The 23,706-nt window shown below is 45.4% G+C and overlaps 4 protein-coding genes across 8 annotated transcripts; 2 read left to right on the top strand and 2 right to left on the bottom strand.

Annotated features, from left to right (window-relative positions):
• The first annotated feature begins 885 nt into the window (after positions 1–885).
• On the top strand, positions 886–5,211 carry LOC123112621 (acyltransferase-like protein At1g54570, chloroplastic). Its single transcript, XM_044533663.1, has 14 exons — positions 886–1,354; positions 1,915–1,966; positions 2,055–2,110; positions 2,268–2,426; positions 2,531–2,635; positions 2,732–2,817; positions 2,908–3,029; positions 3,213–3,321; positions 3,482–3,612; positions 3,691–4,060; positions 4,146–4,259; positions 4,346–4,434; positions 4,536–4,645; positions 4,840–5,211. Exons 1-14 carry the CDS (start codon positions 1,000–1,002, stop codon positions 5,028–5,030), a joined length of 2,049 nt encoding a protein of 682 aa, XP_044389598.1. The 5' UTR covers positions 886–999; the 3' UTR covers positions 5,031–5,211.
• Positions 5,212–5,460: 249 nt separating this feature from the next.
• On the top strand, positions 5,461–10,483 carry LOC123112622 (acyltransferase-like protein At3g26840, chloroplastic). The gene is made up of 14 exons (XM_044533664.1): positions 5,461–5,904; positions 7,125–7,176; positions 7,262–7,317; positions 7,457–7,615; positions 7,699–7,803; positions 7,877–7,962; positions 8,052–8,173; positions 8,356–8,464; positions 8,689–8,819; positions 8,898–9,267; positions 9,353–9,466; positions 9,541–9,626; positions 9,735–9,844; positions 10,020–10,483. Exons 1-14 carry the CDS (start codon positions 5,592–5,594, stop codon positions 10,208–10,210), a joined length of 2,004 nt encoding a protein of 667 aa, XP_044389599.1. The 5' UTR covers positions 5,461–5,591; the 3' UTR covers positions 10,211–10,483.
• Positions 10,484–10,627: 144 nt separating this feature from the next.
• On the bottom strand, positions 10,628–16,790 carry LOC123112620 (uncharacterized). 5 transcript variants are annotated; one of them, XM_044533661.1, is made up of 7 exons: positions 16,619–16,790; positions 14,458–15,930; positions 14,105–14,356; positions 13,016–13,096; positions 11,949–12,090; positions 11,446–11,873; positions 10,628–10,806 (listed from the first exon to the last, which is right to left on the bottom strand). In XM_044533661.1, exons 2-7 carry the CDS (start codon positions 15,691–15,693, stop codon positions 10,750–10,752), a joined length of 2,196 nt encoding a protein of 731 aa, XP_044389596.1. In that variant the 5' UTR covers positions 15,694–15,930; positions 16,619–16,790; the 3' UTR covers positions 10,628–10,749. The 5 variants fall into 5 exon arrangements, with proteins under 5 accessions (XP_044389596.1, XP_044389594.1, XP_044389595.1 ...); XM_044533659.1 differs by having other exon boundaries at positions 14,458–16,020; positions 16,619–16,785; XM_044533660.1 differs by having other exon boundaries at positions 14,458–16,020; positions 16,471–16,779.
• Positions 16,791–19,596: 2,806 nt separating this feature from the next.
• Positions 19,597–22,163, bottom strand: LOC123114903 (mitochondrial import inner membrane translocase subunit TIM8). The gene is made up of 3 exons (XM_044536274.1): positions 22,041–22,163; positions 21,338–21,409; positions 19,597–20,040 (listed from the first exon to the last, which is right to left on the bottom strand). The coding sequence occupies exons 1-3, from the start codon at positions 22,161–22,163 to the stop codon at positions 19,855–19,857; spliced, it is 381 nt and encodes a 126-aa protein (XP_044392209.1). The 3' UTR covers positions 19,597–19,854.
• Between the last annotated feature and the right edge of the window lie 1,543 nt (positions 22,164–23,706).

Genomic DNA, 23,706 nt, shown 5'->3' with positions numbered 1-23,706 from the left:
TTTGTAAAGGCGGTAGGTTTTTAGAACCCTAATCTGTACAGTGATAGTTTCATGCTATTCGCTGCAAAAATATGTTACGGTACCCGTAGCATGTGTGATTAGCAGCATAGGTCAAAGATGCTAGTTTACTAAACTAAAAAAGAAGAAGATGCTAGTGTACTCAAAATACTAGGAAGAAGTGTCGGCGATAGCGCCTGCATGCAGATCTAGCTTTACGTCGATCTTTCTTCTTGATGGCGTGTTTGATTTCTTGTTGGCTGCCGGATCAGTCTTTCGGTCATCTCTGCGGTTTTGCGGACATCAAGTTTTTCTTCTAACACCTTCGTTCTTAAATATTTGTCTTTTTTATATATTTTAAATGGACTATCATATACGGATGTATATAGACATATTTTAGAGTGTAGATTCACTCATTTTGCCCCGTATAAGTCATTTGTTGAAATCTCTAGAAAGACAAATATTTAGAAGCGGAGGGGGTAGATGCACATGACATGTGTGAACAATAAAATCTAAACAATTGCCTAAATAGCCCAAAGAAAATTTCAGATACTATATTTTTTGACAACAAACATGGTTGACTATTCTACACACCAATGACTTGAAGAAATGGCATTCGTGGTGCTCTAAAAAACATTTTTTTCAAGCACTCTGTATGTTATTTCTTCACGGAAATATGCACCCAGGTAAACACTCAATGAGGTTTATGTTCCAAAATGAAATTAGAAATATTTTTTTTTTTATTATTTGCCATTTTTTCAGATTTTGTTACTCATGCATCCGGGTGCATATTTGAGCAGACACGACTTTTGAGTGTTTCACACGCATGAAAGATCCTGTAGCGTGAAGTCCTGAACGATGTGCCTATAAACCTCTGCACGGGAGTGCTGATTACAGAAGCTACCGAGCACCCTTCTCGAAGACACCCTCACTCACACGACGACACACAAGCGCAGCAGCACGCACGCACGCACCAGCGATCAAGAGCTGAGCAGCTTCAGCATGGCCGCCGCCGCCACGGCCACGGCGCCGTCAGCCGTCGCGCCGCCGGGACCGCGTCTCCTCCCCCGTCGGGCATCGCCAGGCTCACGCAGGAGGGTGAGGCCGCTCCCGCGGTGGGTCGTGTCCGCGTCCACCTCCAAGAGCCGAGCGCCGAGGCCGCGGCCCGCGTCACCGGCGTCGTTGTCGCTGGACGCGACGGCTACGGCGGGAAGGAGACCAGTGGTGAGGGACTACGTGGAGGCTGCGCGGGAGATGGCGCGGCGGCCGGACGGCGGGCCTCCGAGGTGGTTCGCGCCGCTCGAGTGCGCCGGCGGCGAGCGCGTCCCCGGCGCGCCAACGCTGCTCTACTTGCCCGGTATGTGTGTACGCGCACCTCTTCGTGGTATCTTTTCGCCGTCGTGCGCGCATTTCTTCTACCGCTCGCGTTGAAATTTCTCCCTCCGCGTATGGTCAGAGCATACCGCATGAACATTCTCAGGCTTTCCGGATTCATGGCAGAGCGTAAAAATAAGACTCATGGCAGCAATATCTTCTTGACCAGAAACCATAAAAATAAAAAACACTTTGCAAATCTCACAGACATGCTCCGGTGCACGGACCACGTGCTGACTATAATTGGCATGGCAAAGCCGGGCTTTCTTCAGCAGTTGGCAGCCGCAGGATCAGATGGACAGTGACCTCTGTACTACTACAACAATGTCCTATTCCTGGGTTCAGTTGCGGAGCCACCGAACCAGGGCTTTGATTCTTTTGCCAGATTCGGACGTGTACCAGAAATACAGTTCTCCTCCTATGAAGTCGTTGCCAGATCATTCTTGTCATGTGTCTGCATGATTGCAACATTTTTCTCATTGATCGAGTCGCTTTGCTTCCTGAGAAATGGAGTGACAGTCTTCAGTAATTGTGGTCTTGCAGGAATCGATGGAGTTGGATTAGGGCTCATCCGGCACCACGACAGATTAGCAAAGTAAGACCAATCACAAGAGATCCAAGATTGTGTCTCTCTTTTTTCACCCACCACTGCAGCTAATGACTGTCTGTGTTCTACTCTGCAGGATGTTCGACGTTTGGTGCTTGCATATACCCGTCCAAGACCGTACGACCTTCCAAGGTGTGTGATTCTCGTGTGGGTTTTCAGAACTAAAGCACACAAATATCATACTTCATTCTTCAAGAAAATGTTCATCTTGGAGTATTCCAGTATGACTATTGCCACATATTCTGGGGCCTTGCTGATAAGCAATCTGGAACTTGGGCGTTGGATGCAGGTCTTGTTGAGTACGTGGAGAGGACAGTGAAATCAGAGAGGTCACGGGCACCGGACAGACCAATCTATCTTGTTGGAGAATCCATCGGAGCATGCATTGCTCTCGCCGTGGCGGCGCGGAACCGAGACGTCGATTTAGTACTGGTCCTAGTCAACCCAGGTCTTGCTTCCATCATCCATGGCTTCTGCATGCAATGCTCTGTTTTTCCTTTCGGTGACAGTAACTTCTTACTAACCAATCTGCATTTTGGCATTCATCTTCAGGGACATCTTTCCACAGGTCACAGCTGCAGTCTCTCTCAGCACTCCTAGATTTGGTCCCTGATCCATTCCATTTAAGCACTCCACAGTTCCTAAATTTCCTCACAGGTATGGCACTATCTCCATGATGAAACTTTCTAACTTGCTGTTAGATGAACAGCAGACTTTGATGTGCATCTACTGATCACAGCTCAACTCTTTTAGGCAACTTCATGAAGATGTCGACAAGATTTGATGAAGCTGGTCAGGTATTGTCAGAGGTCACCAGTGTTTTGCTGCCTTCTCTCATGGTGAGCTGCAAAATATTCAGGAAATTGCTTCTCTTTATATATATTTTTTGCCGCAGTCCTAATGATGCTTTTGTGTGCTTCTTTCTGCAGTACCTAGCTGATATTTTGCCAAAGGAATCCATTGTGTGGAAGTTGAAAATGTTGAGGACGGCGGCATCATATGTCAATTCTCGCTTACATGCAGTCAAAGCCCAGACCCTGGTGGTTGCTAGGTATGTATGATCTGCAGTAGTCACACTGACAAAAATATATCTGTGATCTAAGGAAATATTCCCTTACAAATGATGTGAAGAGTAGTGTCCAAATGCTTTACATCAATCCTGTGAAACATGCCAATGATTTTCCTTTTGAGCCTATTATGCTCATTTACCAGAAATTGGTGATCTTATTTTCAGTGGAAATGATGAACTGCTGCCAAGCCGCGACGAGGCTGAAAGGCTACGTGGCATGCTAAAGAACTGCAGAGTCCGTCACTTCAGGGACAATGGCCACAAAATCTTGTTGGTAATAAAGATAAAAGTAGTTTTCTTAGCTGTGTATATCCTTGGTTGCACTTGAAACCTACTTCTTCCATGGACCAAATTACCAACATCACCATTTGCATCAACTATAGCATTCAAGCATTTCAAAATTCTAACCTGTTACTGCCAACAAAACCTGGCAGGAAGATGGATTTGATCTAGCGACAAGCATTAAAGGATCTACATACTATCGCCGCTCCAGGCAGCCAGACTTTGTTTCAGACTATCTACCGCCAACTCCTGATGAGCTCGAAAAGGCGATTGATCATGACAGGTACCATTTCTCTAAAATTAAAGCTTGATGGATTGTTATGTGACTACTAAACTGCTGCTTAATTTCCTGAAACTTCAGGCTCCTGAATTTTGCCACCGACCCGGTGATGCTATCGACACTGACTGATGGGAGGATAGTGAGGGGGCTGGCAGGGCTGCCAAGGGAGGGCCCTGTCCTGTTCGTTGGGTACCACATGCTCATGGGGTTTGAGCTTGGGCCCTTGGTCACAGGAGTGCTGAAAAGCACTGGAATCCACATCCGCGGCCTAGCGCATCCATTCTTGTTCAACGAGAGTTCAGAGCAGCTCTTGCCGGATACGTCATACTTTGATCTCCCCCGGATCATGGGTGCGGTGCCTGTCACTGGGGTGAACTTTTACAAGCTCCTTTCAGAGAAGCAGTTCGTGCTGCTGTTCCCGGGAGGCGCGCGCGAAGCTCTTCATAGGAAGGTAAGAATTTGGTATGGAGAGCAAAACATATCTTGTGGACAGTAAAAACATTGATTGTTTTGGGACATGATATGGTTGTTTACAGGGGGAGGAATACAAGCTTTTTTGGCCTGAGCAGTCTGAATTCGTGCGGATGGCTTCAAGGTTTGGAGCAACAATCGTACCATTTGGAGTGGTTGGAGAAGATGATATATGTGATGTGAGTGCCACTTCAAAGTATATGTCACCTTACTCTGCCATATCCTTGATTTATCTAATGTATACAAACAATATTTTTCATCTCAGTTGTTGTTAGACTACAACGATCTTGTGAAGCTCCCATTTTATGACGCCATTGACAAGAAGATAAATGAAGGTGGCCTAAGAAAGCTAAGGTAATTTTAATCTTACTTTAGAACCAGAAGTTTCTTTTTGGGGTCCCAGATATTTTGCCTGTAAGAGATCATTGATCTTGATTTATCTTCTTGTTTCACAGGACTGATTCTACAGGAGAGATAAAAAATCAGGATATGCATCCTGTAGTGCTTACGCCAAAAGTGCCAGGGAGGTTTTACTTCATCTTTGGGAAGCCTATTGAAACAAGAGGTAACCAGTTGCACTTACATTTAGTAGCCTGAAAAAAAAAATCCATGTTCTCATGGCAAGTCAACATACACTACAATGTTGTTCTTTTTTGATAATCAAAAAATGAGTCAAAATGCATGCAGCTGTATTTCGGAGACCCACTGTCTGATTAGGTTTGCTTCTTGTGTTTTCGATTGGTTTACTTGTTTGCACAGGGAGGGAGAAGGAGCTAAGAGACAAAGAGAAGGCTCAACACCTCTATTTGCATGTCAAATCTGAAGTGGAGAGCTGCATCAAGTATCTGAAGGAGAAGAGAGAGGAGGATCCCTACAGGAGCATACTGCCCAGGCTTCTGTATCAGGCAACTCATGGTTCTGATGCAGAAATACCCACATTTGAACCCTGAGGCTGAGAGGAGCACTTCAAGAACACCATTAGTTAGGATCCAAACCAATTGTTTATATTCTTCATGTTAATATTTTACATACATAGTTATTTGTTATTAATTTACCTCAAAATAATTGTAGCTTATTCCCTTTTTTAAGAGGAAATTATAGTTGTCGGAGTGTAAACTCACGACACCGGGGTTCGAGGACACCCTGTATTTGTGGTGTTCAGCAAACGCTCTAGGGTATTTGTTTCGCTGCTCTATGTGAACCTGGTTAGTTAGGGACCTTATTCGAATCCATCCAATTTTTATGACACTTGTTACAAGAAATTCGGCAAATTTGATCATTTAGCCGAGGACCAAAAGGCCTTCCACCGCAACACGTGTGCCTATAAACTGAGGGAACACCGATCACGGTCGATTACAGATGTGAAGTCAACAGCAAGCCACCATCTTCTGTTGGGCAACCCCGAAGACACGTCTCCCTCAAAGTCCAAACGAACGAGACACGACGACACACGAGCGCAGGCAGCAGCACGCGCGCACCAGCGAGGCAGCGATCGAGAGCACAGCGCGCGCATGGCTGCCGCCGCCGCTGCCACGCCGTCGGCCTTGGCTCCGCCGCGCCCGCGTCTCCTCTCCTGCCGACCGCCGCGCAGGAGGGCGGCGCCGCTGCCGCGGTGGACCGCGTCCGCCTCCAGGAGCGGAGCGCCATCGTCGTCGATGGACGGGACGGTGAAGGCCGGGAGGAGGCCGGGGGTGAGGGAGTACGTGGAGGCGGCGCGGGAGATGGCGCGGCGGCCGGACGGCGGGCCGCCCAGGTGGTTCGCGCCGCTCGAGTGCGGCGGCGGCGAGCGCGTCCCCGGCGCGCCGACGCTGCTCTACTTGCCCGGTATGTATACGTATACGTAGGCGCATTTCTTTGTCCTTTCTTTTTGCGCAGTATACGCGCATTTCTTCTACCACTCCCGTTGAAAAATATACACCTCGATCGGAGGCTCCGAGTGTAAACTTTCTACCGCACACGGTCAAAACGCACTGTTTGAGCATTGTCATGTACGCTTCCAGATTCATGGAAATATCCTTTTTAACCGGAAAATGAATCTGAACAGTGTTGCTTAAGTGAACTTGCGCTGCATCACCGGCCTGAGTTATTTTTAGAGGCATATCGAAGCCTTGACCACATATTATTATTATTCAAGTACATCAACAACAGTGCACCAGCACTAAAATAAGTGCCATGATAATCGAAGATGAGCACTGTTTTTTAAACAATGGAGTGGATGGATATCCAAGATTAGGATAGGTGGGATTGCACCGTCACACATGGGCTCATGGCAGCCAATCTTCTTGACCTGCCAGATCGTGCCTAAACCATAATCAACAGTTTAAAAAGTACGTACGCTTGAAAATCCCACACACATGCGTCGGTGCACGGGACCACGTGATGCTCAGTTTCTCACAATAATTAGCATGGAAAAACTGGGTGGGGCTTTCTTCAGCAGTTGGTGGGCAGCAGGATCAGATGGACAGTGACTTGTACTACTCCTAGGTTCAGTTGTGGAGACACCGAATCGGGGCCTTGATTCTTTTGCCAAATTCAGATGTGTATGTGTACCAAAAAAATGTTACTACTAGTGTGAAAATGCCAAACGAAGACTGAGCTCCATGGAGGCCTTAATTTAAAAACATCAAAATTCAAACTTTTCAGTTTCAAATTTTTTGAAAAAATACACATATACCTGATACATAATGCAAATTCTCAGATCGAAAGATGCTAAAATGAGATCTACACAAAAAAAGACAAATCTGGGGCCATTTAGCATACGCACTATTCATCCTCAAAATTCATGATCATCCTGAAATTTTACTCATACACATTACATCCTTGCAAACATGTGTATTCTTTTTTCAGATTTTTTTAAGCTGAAAATTTTGAATTTTAAAATTTTCAAAATAAAGGCCTCCATGAAGCTCGGTCTCCAAAATTCCCTACCCCTACTAGTGATCCTGTGAACATTTTCTCATTGATAAAGTCACTTTGTTGTTTGTTCCTTGCCACTTGAAAGAGAAGAAATGGAGTAACTGTCTTCAGTAATTGTGGTCTTGCAGGAATCGATGGAGTTGGCCTAGGGCTGATCCGGCACCACGAGAGATTAGCAAAGTACGAGCAAATCATAAGGGATCCAAAATTGCCTCTCTGTTTATTCATCACTGCAGCTTAGTTAGTGACTGTTTCTGCTCTGCAGGATGTTCGACATGTGGTGCTTGCATATACCCGTCCAAGACCGTACCACCTTCCAAGGTGCGTCGACTTTCAGAACTGAACCAAAACCAAAGCCATGCATCATTCTTCAAATGATCATCTTGCAATCCCGGTTTGCATATCTGCTTTGAGGCCCTGACTGATCAAAAAGGCTCTGAAACTCCACCAATGAACGCAGGACTTGTCGAGCACGTGGAGAGGACAGTGAAATCAGAGAGCTCAAGGGCACCCGACAGGCCGGTCTATCTTGTTGGAGAATCCGTCGGAGCGTGCATTGCTCTTGCCGTGGCGGCGCGGAACCGAGACGTCGATTTGGTGCTGGTCCTAGTCAACCCAGGTCTTGCCTCCATCACTCTGTTCTTTCTTTGGGTGACAGTAACTTCTTATTGACCAGCCTGCGTTTTGGTATTCATTTTACAGGGACATCTTTCCACAGGTCACAGCTGCAGTCTCTCTCAGCACTCCTAGACTTGGTCCCTGATCCCTTCCATTCAAGCACTCCACAACTCCTAAATTTTCTCACAGGTTTAGCACCACCTTCATGAGGAAAATTCCACCAGGCTTGATGTGCACCTACTGATCACAGTAACTCTTTCAGGCAGCTTCATGAAGATCTCGTCGAGATTCGGTGGAGCTGGTCAGGCATTATCGGAGGTCGCCAGCGGTTTGTTGCCTTCTCTCATGGTGAGCTGCAAAATCTTGAGGAAATTGCTTCTCCGTAATTCCTTGTGTGCCACAGTCGTAATGATGCTTCTGTGTTCTTCTTTCTGCAGTATTTGGCTGATATTTTGCCGAAGGAGTCCATTGTTTGGAAGATGAAAATGTTGAGGACAGCATCGTCGTTTGTCAATTCTCGCTTACATGCAGTCAAAGCCCAGACCCTCGTGGTCGCTAGGTATGAATGACCTGCAGTAGTCACACTCATAAAGTATAGCTGAGACCTGAGGAGAATGTTCCCTTGCAAATGTTGAGAAGAGCAGTGTCCAAATGCTTTCATTTCATCAACTCAAATGATTCTCCTTTCGAGCATATTGCACTTGCTTAGACATATCTGAAGTCGGTAATCTTTTTTGTCAGTGGAAATGATGAACTTCTGCCAAGCCGCGAAGAGGCTGAAAGACTACGTGGCACGCTAAAGAAATGCAGAGTCCGCCACTTCAGGGATAATGGGCACAAAATCTTGTTGGTAATACAGATAAATAATCCTCGTTGATAAAAGACATACAGAAACAGCCTATTATTTTAGCAATGTGCATGCAGTCATATCCTGGGCATGAACTTTAACCCCATTTCTTCCATGGTCCAAATCACCATTTGCATCAACCATAGCATCCGACCTCTCAAGAAAGAAAATTCTACAGTATTCGAGCATTTCAAAATTCTACCCTATAACTGCATGAAACCTGGCAGGAAGATGGATTTGATCTAGCGACAACCATTAAAGGAGCCGGAGACTATCGCCGCTCCAGGCAGACAGACTATGTTTTAGACTTTCTACCGCTGAGCGATGATGAGCTCGAAAAGGCGATCGATCGTGACAGGTACCATTCCTCTAAGGTTCAAGCTTGATGGGTTGTGACATGAATACTGAACTGCTGTTGCATTTCCTGAAACTTCAGGCTCCTGACTTTTGCCACTGATCCGGTGATGTTATCGACACTGCCTGATGGGAAGATAGTGAGGGGATTGGCAGGGCTGCCAAGGGAAGGCCCTGTCTTGCTTGTTGGGTACCACATGCTCATGGGGTTTGAGCTTGGACCCCTGGTAACAGGAGTTCTGAGGAGTACTGGAATCCACATACGCGGGTTAGCACATCCATTCATGTTCAACGAGAGTTCAGAGCAGCTCATACCGGATTCGTCGAACTACGACCTCCACCGGATCATGGGTGCGGTGCCTGTTACGGCGGTGAACTTTTACAAGCTCCTTTCAGAGAAGCAATTCGTTTTGCTGTATCCGGGAGGCGCGCGTGAAGCTCTTCATAGGAAGGTAAGAATTTGGTATAGAGAAGCATAATATATCTTTGGAGACAGTAAAAACATCGATTGTTCTGGAAGGTGACAGTTGTTTACAGGGCGAGGAATACAGGCTATTTTGGCCTGAGCAGTCTGAATTTGTGCGGATGGCATCAAGGTTTGGAGCAACAATAATACCATTTGGAGTGGTTGGAGAAGATGACATATGTGATGTAAGTGCCACCTCAAAAATATGTTATCTTGCTCTGCTATTTCTAATGTATAGAAACAATGTTTTTCACCTCAGATGTTGTTAGACTACAACGATCTTATGAAGCTCCCATTTTACGACATCCTTGACAAGAAGCTAAATGAAGAAGGGTTAAAGCTAAGGTATATTTTTATTTTATTTTAGAAGCAAAATTTTATCTAGTTTTGTAGTCTCCCAAATGCTTTGCCCATAAGAAATCAATTATATTGATTTACCTTGTTGTTTCAAAGGACTGATTCTATGGGAGAGATAAAGAATCAAGATATGCATCCTGTAGTGCTGACGCCAAAAATGCCAGGAAGATTTTACTTCATCTTTGGGGAGCCTATTGAAACAAAAGGTAACCAGTTGCACTAGCAAATAGTAATCTGAAAAGATTTTTCTAAATGTTCCCATGGCAAGTCAACACACACTACACCGTTATTCTTTTCTGATGATTGAAAAACAAGACAGAATGCATGCAAACAAATTGCTGTGACCCGATGTCTGATTAGGTTTGCTTCTTGTTTGCATAGGGAGGGAGAAGGAGCTAAGAGACAAAGAGAAGGCCCAGCACCTCTATTTGCATGTCAAATCTGAAGTGGAGAGCTGCATCAAGTATCTGAAGGAGAAGAGAGAGGAGGATCCCTACAGGAGCATACTGCCCAGGCTTCTATATCAGGCAGCTCATGGTTCCGATGCAGAAATACCCACATTTGAACCATGAGGCTGAGATGGGCACGTCCAGAATACCATTAGTTAGGATCCAAACTAATTGTTTACATTGTTCATGTTAATCATTTATACACACAGTTATTTGTAATTTCAGTTTATTCAAATTAGAAGGGTCAATAAATATTAAAAACTAAGTTCAGAACTGTAAATTTCTATGTGAAGTACATTAGTGGATTTACTAAGCTAGGTAGGGGCTCTGATTCCAAATAATGACTGAGTGAAGGACCAGAAGCTTTTACAGTCACTAAATGTTCTTTTGTTAATATCTACCGGTATATATTGTGCTAAAGGACAACAAAAGAAACTAAGCACAGTGGTTGTGCGTCACTAGAATGGCAATTTCCCAAATAAAAGAAAACACACACCATAACAAAGATTGTGTTGACCATGTTCTAGACAAAACACAAAATTGGAAGAAATGGGATATTCCATTGCAATTATTAATACTGTACATGGTATTAAACACAAGAGACTAACTGACAAGTTAGTGATGGCATGATATGTACACATTTCATGTTAGGTGTTCAAGCATCAGTTGCTTATGTCGAAGTACTTGGGATCAGCAGGGAAGTCGTGCTCAACCCGCAGCTGCAACAAGACAGAAAATTCAGTTAAGAGATACAGATGTAACTTTAAGATAGGAAAATCAAAGCAATACATATAATAATAAGATATGCAACGCCGCACTTTTAATAGCACCATATACTAATTTATGTTAATATCTGCAAGTGCCAAATTGATGTGTCCTATAATGTAATCTGTCAGAATGTAGAGGTCAAAAGAGCAACAGCAAAATCTCAGTATTTTACCATCCTAATCAGCAATTTTGGGAAATCTAGAATACTATCCACATGTCAAGGCCCTGTGGAGGCTGCCACTGCACCCTAGGATTCTCCGCTAGCTTTGCCTGCGCCAACCCTTTTCTGCTGATCTTTTTTGCATTTTTGTAGTGCTGTGCAGGCTTGTTGTTTTTGCCAATTCCAATTTTGTTCGGTTTGTTGGCCTTTGTAATTTTGCTACGGTTCTTGGTCTTGCAAGTTTTTGGCCTTCTCGGCATGCACTTTCTAATACAAAAAGTCACATATTACTGCGTGTTCGAGGAAAAGAAGAATACTATACGTGCTATAGGCAAAATTACTCAGTTTCACTAGTGCAGAAAGGAACAAAAAGGAAGTTGTGTTAAAGGAGATAGCTACACAACCTAGAGTGATCTCAGTTTCTACATACCTCGCCTTCGTCTGAATCTGAGTGCCTTTGAGGAAAGACAACTCTAATATCATTGTAGAGATAAAATCGCCTCTCTTCCTCTGTAGCGGTACTCCGATTGAGTGGTTCTGATGACATGCCAGGTTTGGTCCGCTGCATCGATCTTGATGATTTCTTGGAAAAGGGGCTCAGAAAACGCAGGTGCAAAGCATAACGAAGAACGCCTCCAGCTGAACTATCATTCACTTTGGAAGGTTTGCAGCAAGATTTCTTTTCACTGTCTATTTGACAGCAGCAACCATTAGCATTAGTGCGACTTCCTGAGCTCCCAATGGGACTCAATTCATTTGATTCACTAATGTCACATTCCATTGAGCAACATGTTCTGTTTGTGTGACCTCCCTTCTCTGATTCATCAGTCGAGTAGCAGTTCTGCCCCTGTTCACAGCCTGCAAAATTAAAATAATTCATCAGCAAATTGAACTCGACAATTTCACTTTAGCTATCAATGGTATTGGCATTACATTCAGAAAACAGAGTGCCGCATTCTCTAAGTTCACTTCCATATTGGACTGACTCGACCTTTGTGTGACTGGCATCGCTTCCTTCCTTCACTGGATTAGAAGGGGGAACAGATGATAGAGTGACCTTTTGCCGCACGAAAGTCTGTCCCATTTTAAAATAAAAGAAATAAGATGAACTCGAGAAAAGAAGTTAAAAAAAAGACGAATAATCATGACACACTTTCTTATTCAAAACAAATAAAGCACGTCTTGATGCAAGTTTCGGACAAAAGGCGAATAATTATGAGCCCTTCTGAATAGGCAAACACCATTACTCGAAATACTTCAAAATGGCTCCTTTTGACACACGTCAAGATAGCTTTTTCCAGTGTATCAGTATATTGCAGGTCAAATTTACTGGACATCCAATGAAATGGTAAAATTTTCAGTTACAGCCAGACGATCGGTATACCGGCCTAGTCGCCACAGCGGCAACCAGTGTCGCTAACTACAAAACGAACCTGGGACAATTCTACTATCATCTCTCAGTAAGACTACTGATATGAGTGCAAACCTTTTGCTTGTTATATCTACCAAAAATAGAAGTTTATGAATGGCATTGCCATATAACCACATTTAAGATATATGTTTCATGTATAAACTTAAAGGAGGGGGAGGGGCATTTCACCTATGAAACAGTTGCATATATGTCATCATAATAACTTAAGAAAATTGAGAGATACACCATCATAGGAATTCAACTAATTTGAGAATTCCTATAGAATAATCAGCACGATAATAAAATTCTATATATTTCCAAGTTCTGATATAACAGCTATAAACAGTTGCAGATATGGGATCCCAGTAACTCAACAAAGTTGACACATGCCATAGGAACTTGAAAATATTGAGAATCTCAACAGAGCAAGTCTACACAATAATTATTATGCTGGTAACCCATATGTAAACAAGAAAATCCAAGCCATGGTGGTAAAGAAAATCTGTGATTGTCTTCAGTATTTAGGTCTACATGACAATTAAAATAGTGAGAAGTTACAGGCCTTGCAACAACTCCCTACTTCACATACCTTGGTTCCAGCAGGCATGCCACTCAAATCATAGTTGCAAAAGAAGGTGTGCAGCGGTGTCTTCTCTGGGTTACTGACGACCTGTCAAGGGCAACAGTTTGCTTCTTGTAAAACAGGTGCATCAAAGTATGACGGTTAAATAGAACTTTAAATAGATTAGCCAAGAAAAGAACGACTCGAGGGTGGTGGAGATGGAGACAGTACATCAGCCTCACAATTAGCGTCAGATGTTGACATGCACACATGAAGAGCAAACTTTGAATTTCATATTCCATTTTCGAAATGGCAGAAAATAGTAAACCGATACTTGAGGCATCCATTATAATGAATTGAAGATGTTTTATTTGTTTAGATAGTTCAGCATAGTGGTGTGAGCTTGTGAAGATTAGCAATAGGGTGAAAAAGAAAAAGAAATTATCAGTACAAAATCAAAAACCCAGGCATGCACCCATGCCCCACCTACTGTATATTCTAATATTTTCATCATTAGATTAGCTTATTAAAACTTCAGGGCTTCACCCACTGGCAAAATGAGTCAAGTGTTATATTGGGAAAAGAGCAGGAGACTACTATACTAGCAAGGGCGGGCATCCCACAGAAAGTTGAACCCATGCCCAGTGCAAACATATACTCCCTCCGTCCCATATTATAAGAGTGTTTTTAGTGTCAATAAAAAGGGCAACCTGGTGCATGTAGCTCCCGCTTGCGCAGGGTCCAGGGAAGGGTCCGACCACTTTGGGTCTATAGTACGCAGCCTTTCCCTACATTTCTGTAAGAGGCTGTTTTTAGTGTCAATAACGCTCTTATATTATGGGACGGAGGGAGTACTACATAGTAAGTGGCGGAGCGTGAATCAGATATTAGAGGGGGCCAACTGAGTGTATATGACATAGAAAAGGCTACGGTGATCAGAGACGCCAGAGGATTAGTAGAGCAATTAGCAGATAGATAAGAGTATTTGGCAAATTTTCCTCTTGGAAGGGGGGGCCAAGGCCCGGAATTGTCCCCATGACGCTCCGCCACTGTACATAGTAATGCACCAATTCATCAGAAACAAGCCTGTATTTAATAAGGCCAATAATTTAGTACCAGCTGAATGCGCCCTTTAATTGGGATGTGTAAGCGACTTCTCGATGATCTTGAATCATTATTGTTGGAGCTTCTTTTAAGTTTTGGGCTTTTGCTGTTGTTAGTAGGCAACCTCCCAGCAAGATCAATCGACGAGTAGTACAGCAGGGAGCTATCCTCATCAATGCTGGTTACTGCAAATGGAAGCTTCTGAGTTGGGGGAGAGAAGTTGCCGCCAGTCACATTCAGGACAGACAGAAAACCATCAATATTCTGCATTTCAAGAAAAAACAGAATAAATACCAAAAAATTGTGTACAGCGTCCAACTGAAAAACTCGGTTAGGAGGAAAGTAGTAAAAGACACACTGCGGACCTGCTTATCTTTTCCACACGAATAGCGACCAGATAAAAGGGACTCCTCGAAGGAGCCAACTAGTGACCTTCTTACAGGAAAGAGGCTTAAACCCCGGAGACATCCAATGCGTGGGGATACAGGGGCAGATTCTGGGACCCAATTTTGGAGTCTTCTATCTGAACACCTCTTAGGGATCATCGTATCAAAGTTAACATGCAAGATAGTAGTTTTTCCTGTTGCATCCCTTGCCCTGATTCTATCGCCATGTTCAGAAACATTTTCACCTATCGATATTTCCGTTTCCTTCAAGTCTAGAAAATCATTTTCGATTTCTCTGGCTAAATCTCTCTGAGCCCCCACATTCTTCCCTCTCTGCATCCATTTTGGGCCGAGAGGGGACAAGCTGAGCGGAGGGGAATGAGCTAATTTTGGTAGTGGGACAGCTACTGCAACCCTTTTGAGATTCACAATCCTTTCGGCCTCTAGGTGAACTGAACAAGAATATGACTCCCTGCCCTCAACCAAAGGACCATCGGTGAATATATTACTGCTAAACTTATCAACTACCTGTGTTTTGCTCCAACTGGAGTGTCTGAAGGCTGGCCAAGTAGGTGACTCAAACGAGTCAAGAGACGCAGTGTGGGCTTTTTTACAATCTTGAAATCCAGAGCTGCAAAATTGCCTAACTTGGTCAGAATGCTGCATTTGGGCATCAGCAGAACCAATATTTAGCGCATCGCCGCTGAAGTGTCCATGGAGCACATTAGTTAAAGGCGATAACACCCTTTTCCTTGCTTGAGGCCCATGCTGTTCAATAGATGAATGGCAAGTGTTGATGACTAAAGATGAATGCATTTTGTCAGCTACCATTGTATCAGAATCTCCCTTGAAACCAGCAAAACCTGATTCAAACCCAATAACTCTCCTCGCAGGCATCTGAACAGAAGGTCGCAACTTAGGGCATGATCTAGAAGTTGGATTCCTCAAATCAGGTTTTAGGCCTTGGGAGCCTGCAGGCCCATCGACAGCATGGCTGGCTCCAAAATTTCCATCAAAACCATTCAGAGAATCTAACGCAGCTTTTCTCTTCAGATCGCTGATGGATGGGTATTGAAATGCCCTGTTATTTGAGCCTCCGGTGGGAAGCCTGCCCAAATCACTATTATCACTACTACCAAAACAAGGACTAACTACACATGTACTCAGCTTAGGAGGCTCCTCCTCCTTAATTGCAGGAACCTGAGGCAAACCCATCACAATGTACCTTCAACAAAAGGAGAACAAACTTGAAGTTTCTCCTAAAATGCGCTAATTTGGATCTTCCAATGACCCCTTCAGCTATTACTTTCAATCTCCAAAACTGTTGCAATTGTTCTAGTAACAACTAACTCTGACTCTGCACGGAGGCTTCAACTGCATTGAGGTTTCTGATTCAAATCCATCAGCAGTAAAGATTCCATCGTCGAACCGCCAATCATGCTCTTGAAGTTACTGCAACAATTGGAGATGAAGCACAATTTAGAGCCTGAACAAGCAACAAGGAACCTAGGATGAACCATGCCAACAGTTCAGAAAGCAGTCCTGCATAAACAAATCAAAGGCTGTCACCACATTGCTGAATTGAGTCCTATGACCATTTATCTCTGCAGAAACAGTATGGCATTGTCCATTTACAGAGCTTCTACACATCAGAAACAACAATGAACTACAAATTATGTAATATATGATGCAATGCAGCAAAATCAGCAAATAAAAACTGTCCATTGCACATCAACAGTGTTAAAAAATAATCTTGCAGCTAAATCTATGGGCGACAGAAGGCATCTAGATTGCCTCAGACCGATAACACTAGGAACGATCTGAAAGCGATCACCACATCGATGACCAGAGCACAAGAACTAGAATCACACATGAACGCATCCAAGATCCCCCACCATACGGACCAAAAATCCATACACACAAAGGAGAAAGGGTGCCGCAGAAATCCAGGGCGACAGGCAATCAGCCCACGAACCAGATCAAGAAACTGACCGGAAAAGCAGCCGCGGAACAGCGATCGGGGGATTTCTTTGGTTCAGGGAAAGAGGGAAACCAGATTGGGTTTCCTGCGGCAACCGGGGCGATTCGATCGGAAGCACGGGGAATTTAGGCAGGATGATGATTTTGCTAGCGGATTTACCGAGGAACGGATTGGGCCATTCGCCAGAGCGATCCCCTTCTCCGGTCCCGGGTTATCTTGTGCGGTTGTTCTCGGCCTCAGCGTCCGCCTCGTGATGTGCTAGCTTGGGCATTGGGTTCTTCTCTCTCCCCTCTCCGCCATGGCTTAAATAGATTCCTACCGTCCTAAGGATTTTCTCCCTGCGGCCTATTTCTTTTCATCAAAAAATTTCCCGGTTTCCATTGGTGGAAACCGATATTTCTTTTTCCAATTTTCACTGTATGAAAACCAAAAAAAATTCAGCAGCCTATTTGTAGAAGGGGAAAAAATAATGTAGCAACACCAAATCAAATTATGCGCGGAAAGATTATTAGTAATGCTCGATGTTTTCCCACTTTGGCGATAGCCATCGGATGTGGCATTGCTCTCCCCCCCCCCCTCCCCCACACACACACCCACCCACCCACCCACACATATTGCCTACCTCCGGCAATGGGCTATGATATGTCGGAGCTCCTGAGCTCAGTGAAAATACTCGAGGTGGCAAAGCCTTGTTGATAAGTGATGGAAGTGATATTGACAAAACGTAGATCGTGGGTTGGTAGGGAAGGTTGGGATATGGTGGTGGACGGTAGTGGATACGTTTGTGACATAGTCAAGACAGTGTTATGGGGCCAGCATGTGGTAGGAAGGGAGTGTGTGGGAAGGAAATGAGGAAGGACCAGCGAGTGTTATCGCTGACAAAGTAGGTAGTAATGGCGGTGGGCAGGAAATCGCTCAACTGCTCAGAATTATGGTTTGGTTAGAAAGGACATTGTACTTTCTGAGAGGATCGCTCAATTGTGTGGGTGGCGACTACGATGTGTTAGTGGTGTTGAGAGCCGACGGTCTTGGTGAGTTCCTGCGTGGCTCCATGGTTCTGTTTCTCAAGTCTTCAAAGCCATGTCTTCGATGGCGATCTCGCTCTATTGTTACGCCCATCGTGTGCTTTGTATTGTGAGTGTGGGCGATTCTCCTTGGGTTCTCTTTGTAGTAAGGTGGTTGTGCTTGATGTTGCGCGCTATTGGCACATTGTGGTGTGTCCATGTGTGCTCTTGGGGGAGGCTTCTCTACCTAGCCGACGGTGCGATGCCCTCTAGTCTAGGGTGAGAAGACAGTGGCCTTCTTGATGGTGGAGGCAGATGGCACCATCACCCGTCTCGTCAAGTGGGTGCCAGCAATAGTTGGACCGTTATTTGGCGGCTTAATTTCCCCCATGATTCATCTCGCTCTGATCCGAATGCACTGATGGTCAGGAGTTCAATGATGTAGCATGTGCTTCTAATTTTGTAGTCAATACTTTTCCTTCTTCACCTTGTATCGCCGGATGGGGTTGCATCTCCGTAGTCCTTTCAATTTTCTACTATTTGTAAGGTGTTATTTGTTGTAATCATCGCCAGTTGATGGTTTGTTAATATGGAGTTGAGCTAGACCCGAGCCTTTTCTCGAGCTCGGCTTGAGCGTTTTCTCTAGAAAAAAAACTTTCTGAGAGATTTTCTTATTTGGCCCTGAAAAAAGAATCTATTTGACACTCGCCGTAAAATTTATTTCCCTACGTGGCACTTGCATCAACTAGTAAATGCATACATACAATGCACATTAATATTAAGGAGGAAATTAATTGCACATTTACATTAGTTATGATATTAGTTACATTTTAGTTGCATGTTTACATCAGGTAGATAGAATATCAGTTACACGTTAATTACTGTATGTGATTAGCACCGACGTTGATATTTGATAATGATAGTAATTGCATGCTAAACATGTTGAACGCTCACATCAGAGCAATTTAGGTCGTTGGATTGACATGATTTGATGGCCGAGATTAATTAGATCTGCCCCTTTGGGTCTTTTCACATTGGTTTAGATTACACATGTCGGTTTTTTCCTCCACACACTAAATTGACCATGACTCTTAAACCATAGAAGTTTAAAATCTAATGAAATTAAGTAGAGATCGATGTATTTCTCTAGACCTGATGATCAAGCTTACGCAAAAAATAATTTAATTCGAAACGAAGGGAGTACTTGGGGCTGCATTCACCCGTCTCTAAAATTCCATGCTCATGAAAGGTGGTACTCCCACGGAATCAAAAGCGTAAAGAAAAGCCGCCGGGGTGAACAAGACCAGGCGAGGCACGTGAAAGCGTCGTTGCGTGCCTTCCGAGGCGTCGCGGGTTCATCCAAACCAATTCCACGGGAAAGAAGACGCCAACCTTGCCATCTCATCTCGCCAATAAAAAAGGCGCCGAAACGCATAGGCAACATCTACTTTTCTTTCAGTTTCAAGGAAGAAGTTGGCATACGTACGCTCGCTGCTCATGCACGCACCAACTTGGTCCCATTTCCCCTTTTCAACAAGAAGCTGTCGAGGCGATGAGCTCGTTCGTTGGTTGGTTCTCCCAGCAGGATTTACTTTTCCACGAGTGCCATTTCATTCCCAGCACACTGACCTGTGCATACATACATTCCGTCGTGGGCGACACGACACGCCCGCTTGCTGTCCTGCACCGCACCGCTGCTGGTCCAGCGTCGTCCTTCCGCTGCTCATGATCGAGATCGAGATCGTCGGTCGACGCCACCTTTATCTTTATAAAAAAAGGTGCCAAATCTGGTTGGTTGTTGATATGTACTCCCTCGTACATGTACCCTTAACTCACAGCTAAGAAGACTTGGTGATTGCTTGTTCGCGTACTACCCTCTGAAATATCCTACGTCTCTCCAAGAGACTTTCGTACTACTCCAACTTCACGAGCCAGTCATGGGTACTCACCATGAGAGATTAATTAATCGAGAGATGCAATGGATCCCAGAATTCGTTATGAATGATTGCGCGGTTGTTGCGGACCAACAACAAATGTTGGCCCAGAAATCAGATGAACAGGTCTCCAGCAAATCTTCTCTGGATAAATAAACAGGTTGGGCAGACGGACCGAAATAGCCAGGAGGACCAAACGAAAAGGAACACAATCTTGGCGTGTTAAAACAGGCCAAGCTTCTTGCTTGCTCCTGGAAGCGCGGTCAAAAGTTCAACCCAGAGTGCGAGAATTACTACAAGGATGACGACAATGACAGGCATACTTCGGTGCTCAGTTAAACCCCCACTGAACATACCTATGCATCTTTCAACGCCACACCAAAATCCGCTCACACCGAAGGACACATAGCTCAAAAGGCCAGGAAGCAACTGCACACGTGCATGTGGCGGCCTTGTTCTAGTGCACACCGAAACGTTTCGCGATGATCTCGCTCATGTCGATGAACCTCTTCGCGCAGTTGCTCAGGCAGCTGGTCTCGCCGGAGCTCAGCTTGCTCCCGGGAGCGCCTGTGATGCACTTGTCCCAGCACTCGCTCGTCACCTTGCCGATCATCTCGCTCACCATCATCTTCTCCTTCTCTTGCTGCGTATATAAATACAGAATTTGGGTTAAGACTTGCAAGTTGGAGCACAGTATCAGGCAATGGACAAGCTGTCCGTGTCAACTAATGGATCACCCTGGTAACAGATGGGTAATGGTCAGGGGCAACACTCAAATATGATCCACCCTGGAACCAAATAAGTAGCACAAGGTAAACGCAAGTTAAGTTATGCCTTACAATTTTCAAGAAAGATAGGATGAATCTGACACCAGAACATAACATACCGATGATAACATCTCTACTTTGTCTACAAATACAAACAGCAAACTGTGTCACTGACTATCCATATCCGCCCCTAAAGGCACAAATTAACACGACATACACTTGCAAACAGAGCACAACATTATGGCGTTCTGAAGGATGACGCTCACACCCATGTATACATATCATAGTAGAACCCATCCTGCAGGTGGTTCAACACGTATGTGCACCTGCTGAACCGTGAACGGCATCTCGTAAAGATGCCACTAAATAATCCTTACAAGTTACGTTGGTATGGACCTCAGGGCCAATACTACCTGCAAGCTAAAACTAAAGAAGGAGATTCATTAGTTTAGTAAAGTTATTAATTGGAGAACCTACAACATCGGCTGGGCCAAAACTCATAGGCCTGCATCTATCTAGAAACTGCTACACATCACAACCACAACCGCTCACAGGCAACAGGTTTGAAACAAGAAATGCCAGTGACTGGATCACAAGGCAAATGCTTGCAAGGAAAATGGCCTGATAGCTTAAGTTGATGTAGGGAATCCTCAAGGTTACGCCCATTGCGCAATAGAGACAGAAGGTGGCAGCTAATGCTGATGAATGGAATCACTCAGAGCTGCTACCACCAGTCGCACGACGCAAAAGCAGACATGAGGCGCTCTGAAACCAAAGTTAACAGGCACTACTAACATGTAAGAACAGGCAGTGTGGACCGTACCACCGCTGCTCACCCGCTCCAGTCACCCACAAAATCAGCGCCCCAAGTCCCCCACCTCTACCACCCAGCGAGCATAGCCTGAGCCTGTAGTACCTACCAACAGACGGATCCGGCAAACAGCCGAAACCGGCCCGCTTCATAGAAAACAAAAAATCTACCACCACGCGACGCCTGGAACGAGCACGAGCACGGCGACCCCCCGCCCGCGGCCACGCCTAGGTGCGCCGCGAAGTGGAGCGCGCGGGGCTCGGAAATCCGAAGGCCAGCGGCGGCCGACGGCGCGTGCTTCGGGCGGGGCTCGAGAAATCTCGAAATCGATCGAGAGGATGCTGCGCAGAGGGAGTTCTCACCTCGATGAACCGCTGCAGCTGGGCCGAGTCGTCCATGGCTGATGGCTCCCGAGGGCGACGGCGCGAGGACCGCTAAAACCCTAGTTCCGGCGGAGGAGGAGGGGGACAAGAGGAAGAGGAGAGCGGAGAGTGTCGGGAGAGAGACAGGGGAGAAGCAGGGGTTTATGTGGCGGCCGTTGACCCGCTCCATGAGACTTGGGTTTGGGTTTGGGTTCGAAACTGGTCCAGTTCTACCAGGCCCAACACGGCCATGCTTCAAAATCAATGTTGCGGTGTTGGATGGAAGGGACATTGTAGCACAAGGAGTGATCCGAAGAATTGGTAATGGGGCTTCGACAAGTATATGGCAACATAATTGAATTCCTCGAGATAACTTCAAAAGGCCGATTACATCACTTACCCCTAATCCGCCAGAAATCGGACCTGATTGATGCTACGTCGGCTCAATGGAAGGAAGACGCGATACGATCTATTTTCAGTCCTTTTGACGCAGAAGAGATCCTCAAGATACCGTTGTGCACGAGGAATATAACGGACTTCTGGGCATGGCATGAAGAGAAACGGGGTCTTTTCACACTACGTTCTGCCTATCATATGATACTGAGAACGAAGCTTAGCAGGGAAGGTTGGCTACATGAGGAAGAAGGTACGTCAAATACCCAAGAGAGTAAGCAGTGGAGTGCAATATGGCATATACAAGTACCTTCGAAGTTGAGAATGTTTGTTTGGCGACTAGCCAGGCAGTCGATGCCCACAGGTGAGGTCCTTCACCATCGCCATATGGCTGATAAAGATACATGCCACTTATGCGGAGCCACAGATACATGGAGACACGCGCTGCTCAATTGCTCAATGTCGAGGAGTATCTGGGCCTTAGCTCCTGTTGAGTTTGCTGAAAAGGTGATCAGTTGCCAACATGAGAATCCAAAGCAATGGCTTTTTGCTCTACATGAAGTGTTGGAGGCTGAAGAGTTTAACCGCCTGGTGGTGATAGCATGGGCGATTTGGAGTGCCAGGAGAAAGGCGATCTACGAAGACATTTTTCAGTCTCCCTACGCTACAAACGGCTTCATACTGAGTTATATGGCAGAATTACAACAGATCAACAGGAGGGATCCAAGGCCAATTACTATTTCAGCGCCAAGACCAACTCGATGGTTGCCTCCGGTCCAGGGGTGTGTCAAAGTGAACGTGGATGCAGCGGTCTCGAGAGGAGGAAGGTATGGCGCGGTTGGTGCTATATGCAGAGACCAAACCGGCCTGTTTCTTGGAGCTTCGGCCATAGTGTACCGACATATCAATAATCCTCAAACACTTGAATCCTTGGCCATTAGGGAAGCTCTAGCGCCGGCGAATGATTTGTATGTCCAAAGCATTCACGTGGCTTCCGATTGCAAGACGGTGGTGGAAGACGTACAGAGCGGGACTTCGGCTGAATATGGTGCGGTCATACATGAAATCATAGAACATTCTTCTAGTTTTCAACTTTGTAAAATAGTTCATGAATTTAGGAGCTCAAACTTTGAGGCTCACAACTTAGCGAAGCATGCCTTATCTCTCGGGGGTGGCCGCCATGTTTGGTTAGGTCATCCTGAAGATCTTTTTTTCGTCCCTGTAAATATTGTGACGGGTTAATAAAAAGCTTCGCGAGGTTGTCTAAAAAAAACCTAAGAGCATCTCCGTTCCCTCAAAAAAAACTAAGAGCATCTTCAATAGACAGTCCATATATAAAAATACCTAACTTTGGATCTTCGTGAGAAAAAACGCTGCTCCAACAGATGGTTCATATGTAAAAGAAATACATCACCGCCTCCCGGAGATGTAAAATCGAAAGTGATGCAAATTTACATCACCAGATACAACTGATGTAAAACCCGCGGCCGCCCGCCAAACGACCAATCGCCAGTTCATTTGCCCTCTGCCTCGCGACCGCCCGCCGCGACCGAGCACCAGTCGCCGAAAATCACCGCCGGCACCGCCCAAGTCGTTGTCGCCGCAACCGCCCCAATTCGCTGCCGCCGCCCTAGCACGCATCGCCTCCCCCGCCAGAGGGCATCTCGCAGCCGCCCCAGCGCCACCGTTTTGGGAAGTAGCCGCGGCTGGATTCGCCGACTCCGGCGGTCCAGTAGCCCATATAGCTCCTCTCCGCCGGCCGTCGTGCACCCTTCTCCTCTACGCCGTCGTCCGCAACAGCGACCAATCCAACTGTCGACCATCTTCTTCCACCCCGTGCACAATGTGTTCGACGGAATTCCCCAAGGTAAAAAAAGATGAAACTTGATGATTTAAATTGGGATTGGATAGTATGTTTGACGGTGGTTGTCTGCATTGTAGATGAGCTCGGTTGACTCCTCATTCATGGTCAATTC

This window comes from Triticum aestivum, chromosome 5B (genome assembly GCF_018294505.1).
Source record: "Triticum aestivum cultivar Chinese Spring chromosome 5B, IWGSC CS RefSeq v2.1, whole genome shotgun sequence".
Taxonomy (NCBI): Eukaryota; Viridiplantae; Streptophyta; class Magnoliopsida; order Poales; family Poaceae; genus Triticum; species Triticum aestivum.
Note: the sequence above shows the minus strand (reverse complement) of the source record. Positions and strands in the feature narration are given on the sequence as shown.

Bases quoted from the DNA above. Each gene is read 5' to 3' on its own strand.
- LOC123114903 (XM_044536274.1), bottom strand. From the start codon at position 22,163: ATGTATCTGTGGCTCCGCATAAGTGGCATGTATCTTTATCAGCCATAT. The intron at 21,410-22,040 runs GTACTTGTATAT...CTAGGGTTTTAG, and splicing joins AAACATTCTCAACTTCGAAG to CGGTCCTCGCGCCGTCGCCC. The intron at 20,041-21,337 runs GTGAGAACTCCC...TTATATACGCAG, and splicing joins AGCTGCAGCGGTTCATCGAG to CAAGAGAAGGAGAAGATGAT.
- LOC123112620 (XM_044533661.1), bottom strand. From the start codon at position 15,693: ATGGGTTTGCCTCAGGTTCCTGCAATTAAGGAGGAGGAGCCTCCTAAG. The intron at 14,357-14,457 runs GTCCGCAGTGTG...CTTGAAATGCAG, and splicing joins CGTGTGGAAAAGATAAGCAG to AATATTGATGGTTTTCTGTC. The intron at 10,807-11,445 runs GTATGTAGAAAC...GTCTTGTTGCAG, and splicing joins CAGATTCAGACGAAGGCGAG to CTGCGGGTTGAGCACGACTT.
- LOC123112622 (XM_044533664.1), top strand. From the start codon at position 5,592: ATGGCTGCCGCCGCCGCTGCCACGCCGTCGGCCTTGGCTCCGCCGCGC. The intron at 7,616-7,698 runs GTCTTGCCTCCA...TTCATTTTACAG, and splicing joins GCTGGTCCTAGTCAACCCAG to GGACATCTTTCCACAGGTCA. The intron at 8,174-8,355 runs GTATGAATGACC...CTTTTTTGTCAG, and splicing joins CAGACCCTCGTGGTCGCTAG to TGGAAATGATGAACTTCTGC.
- LOC123112621 (XM_044533663.1), top strand. From the start codon at position 1,000: ATGGCCGCCGCCGCCACGGCCACGGCGCCGTCAGCCGTCGCGCCGCCG. The intron at 3,322-3,481 runs GTAATAAAGATA...AAAACCTGGCAG, and splicing joins ATGGCCACAAAATCTTGTTG to GAAGATGGATTTGATCTAGC. The intron at 4,260-4,345 runs GTGAGTGCCACT...TTTTCATCTCAG, and splicing joins GAGAAGATGATATATGTGAT to TTGTTGTTAGACTACAACGA.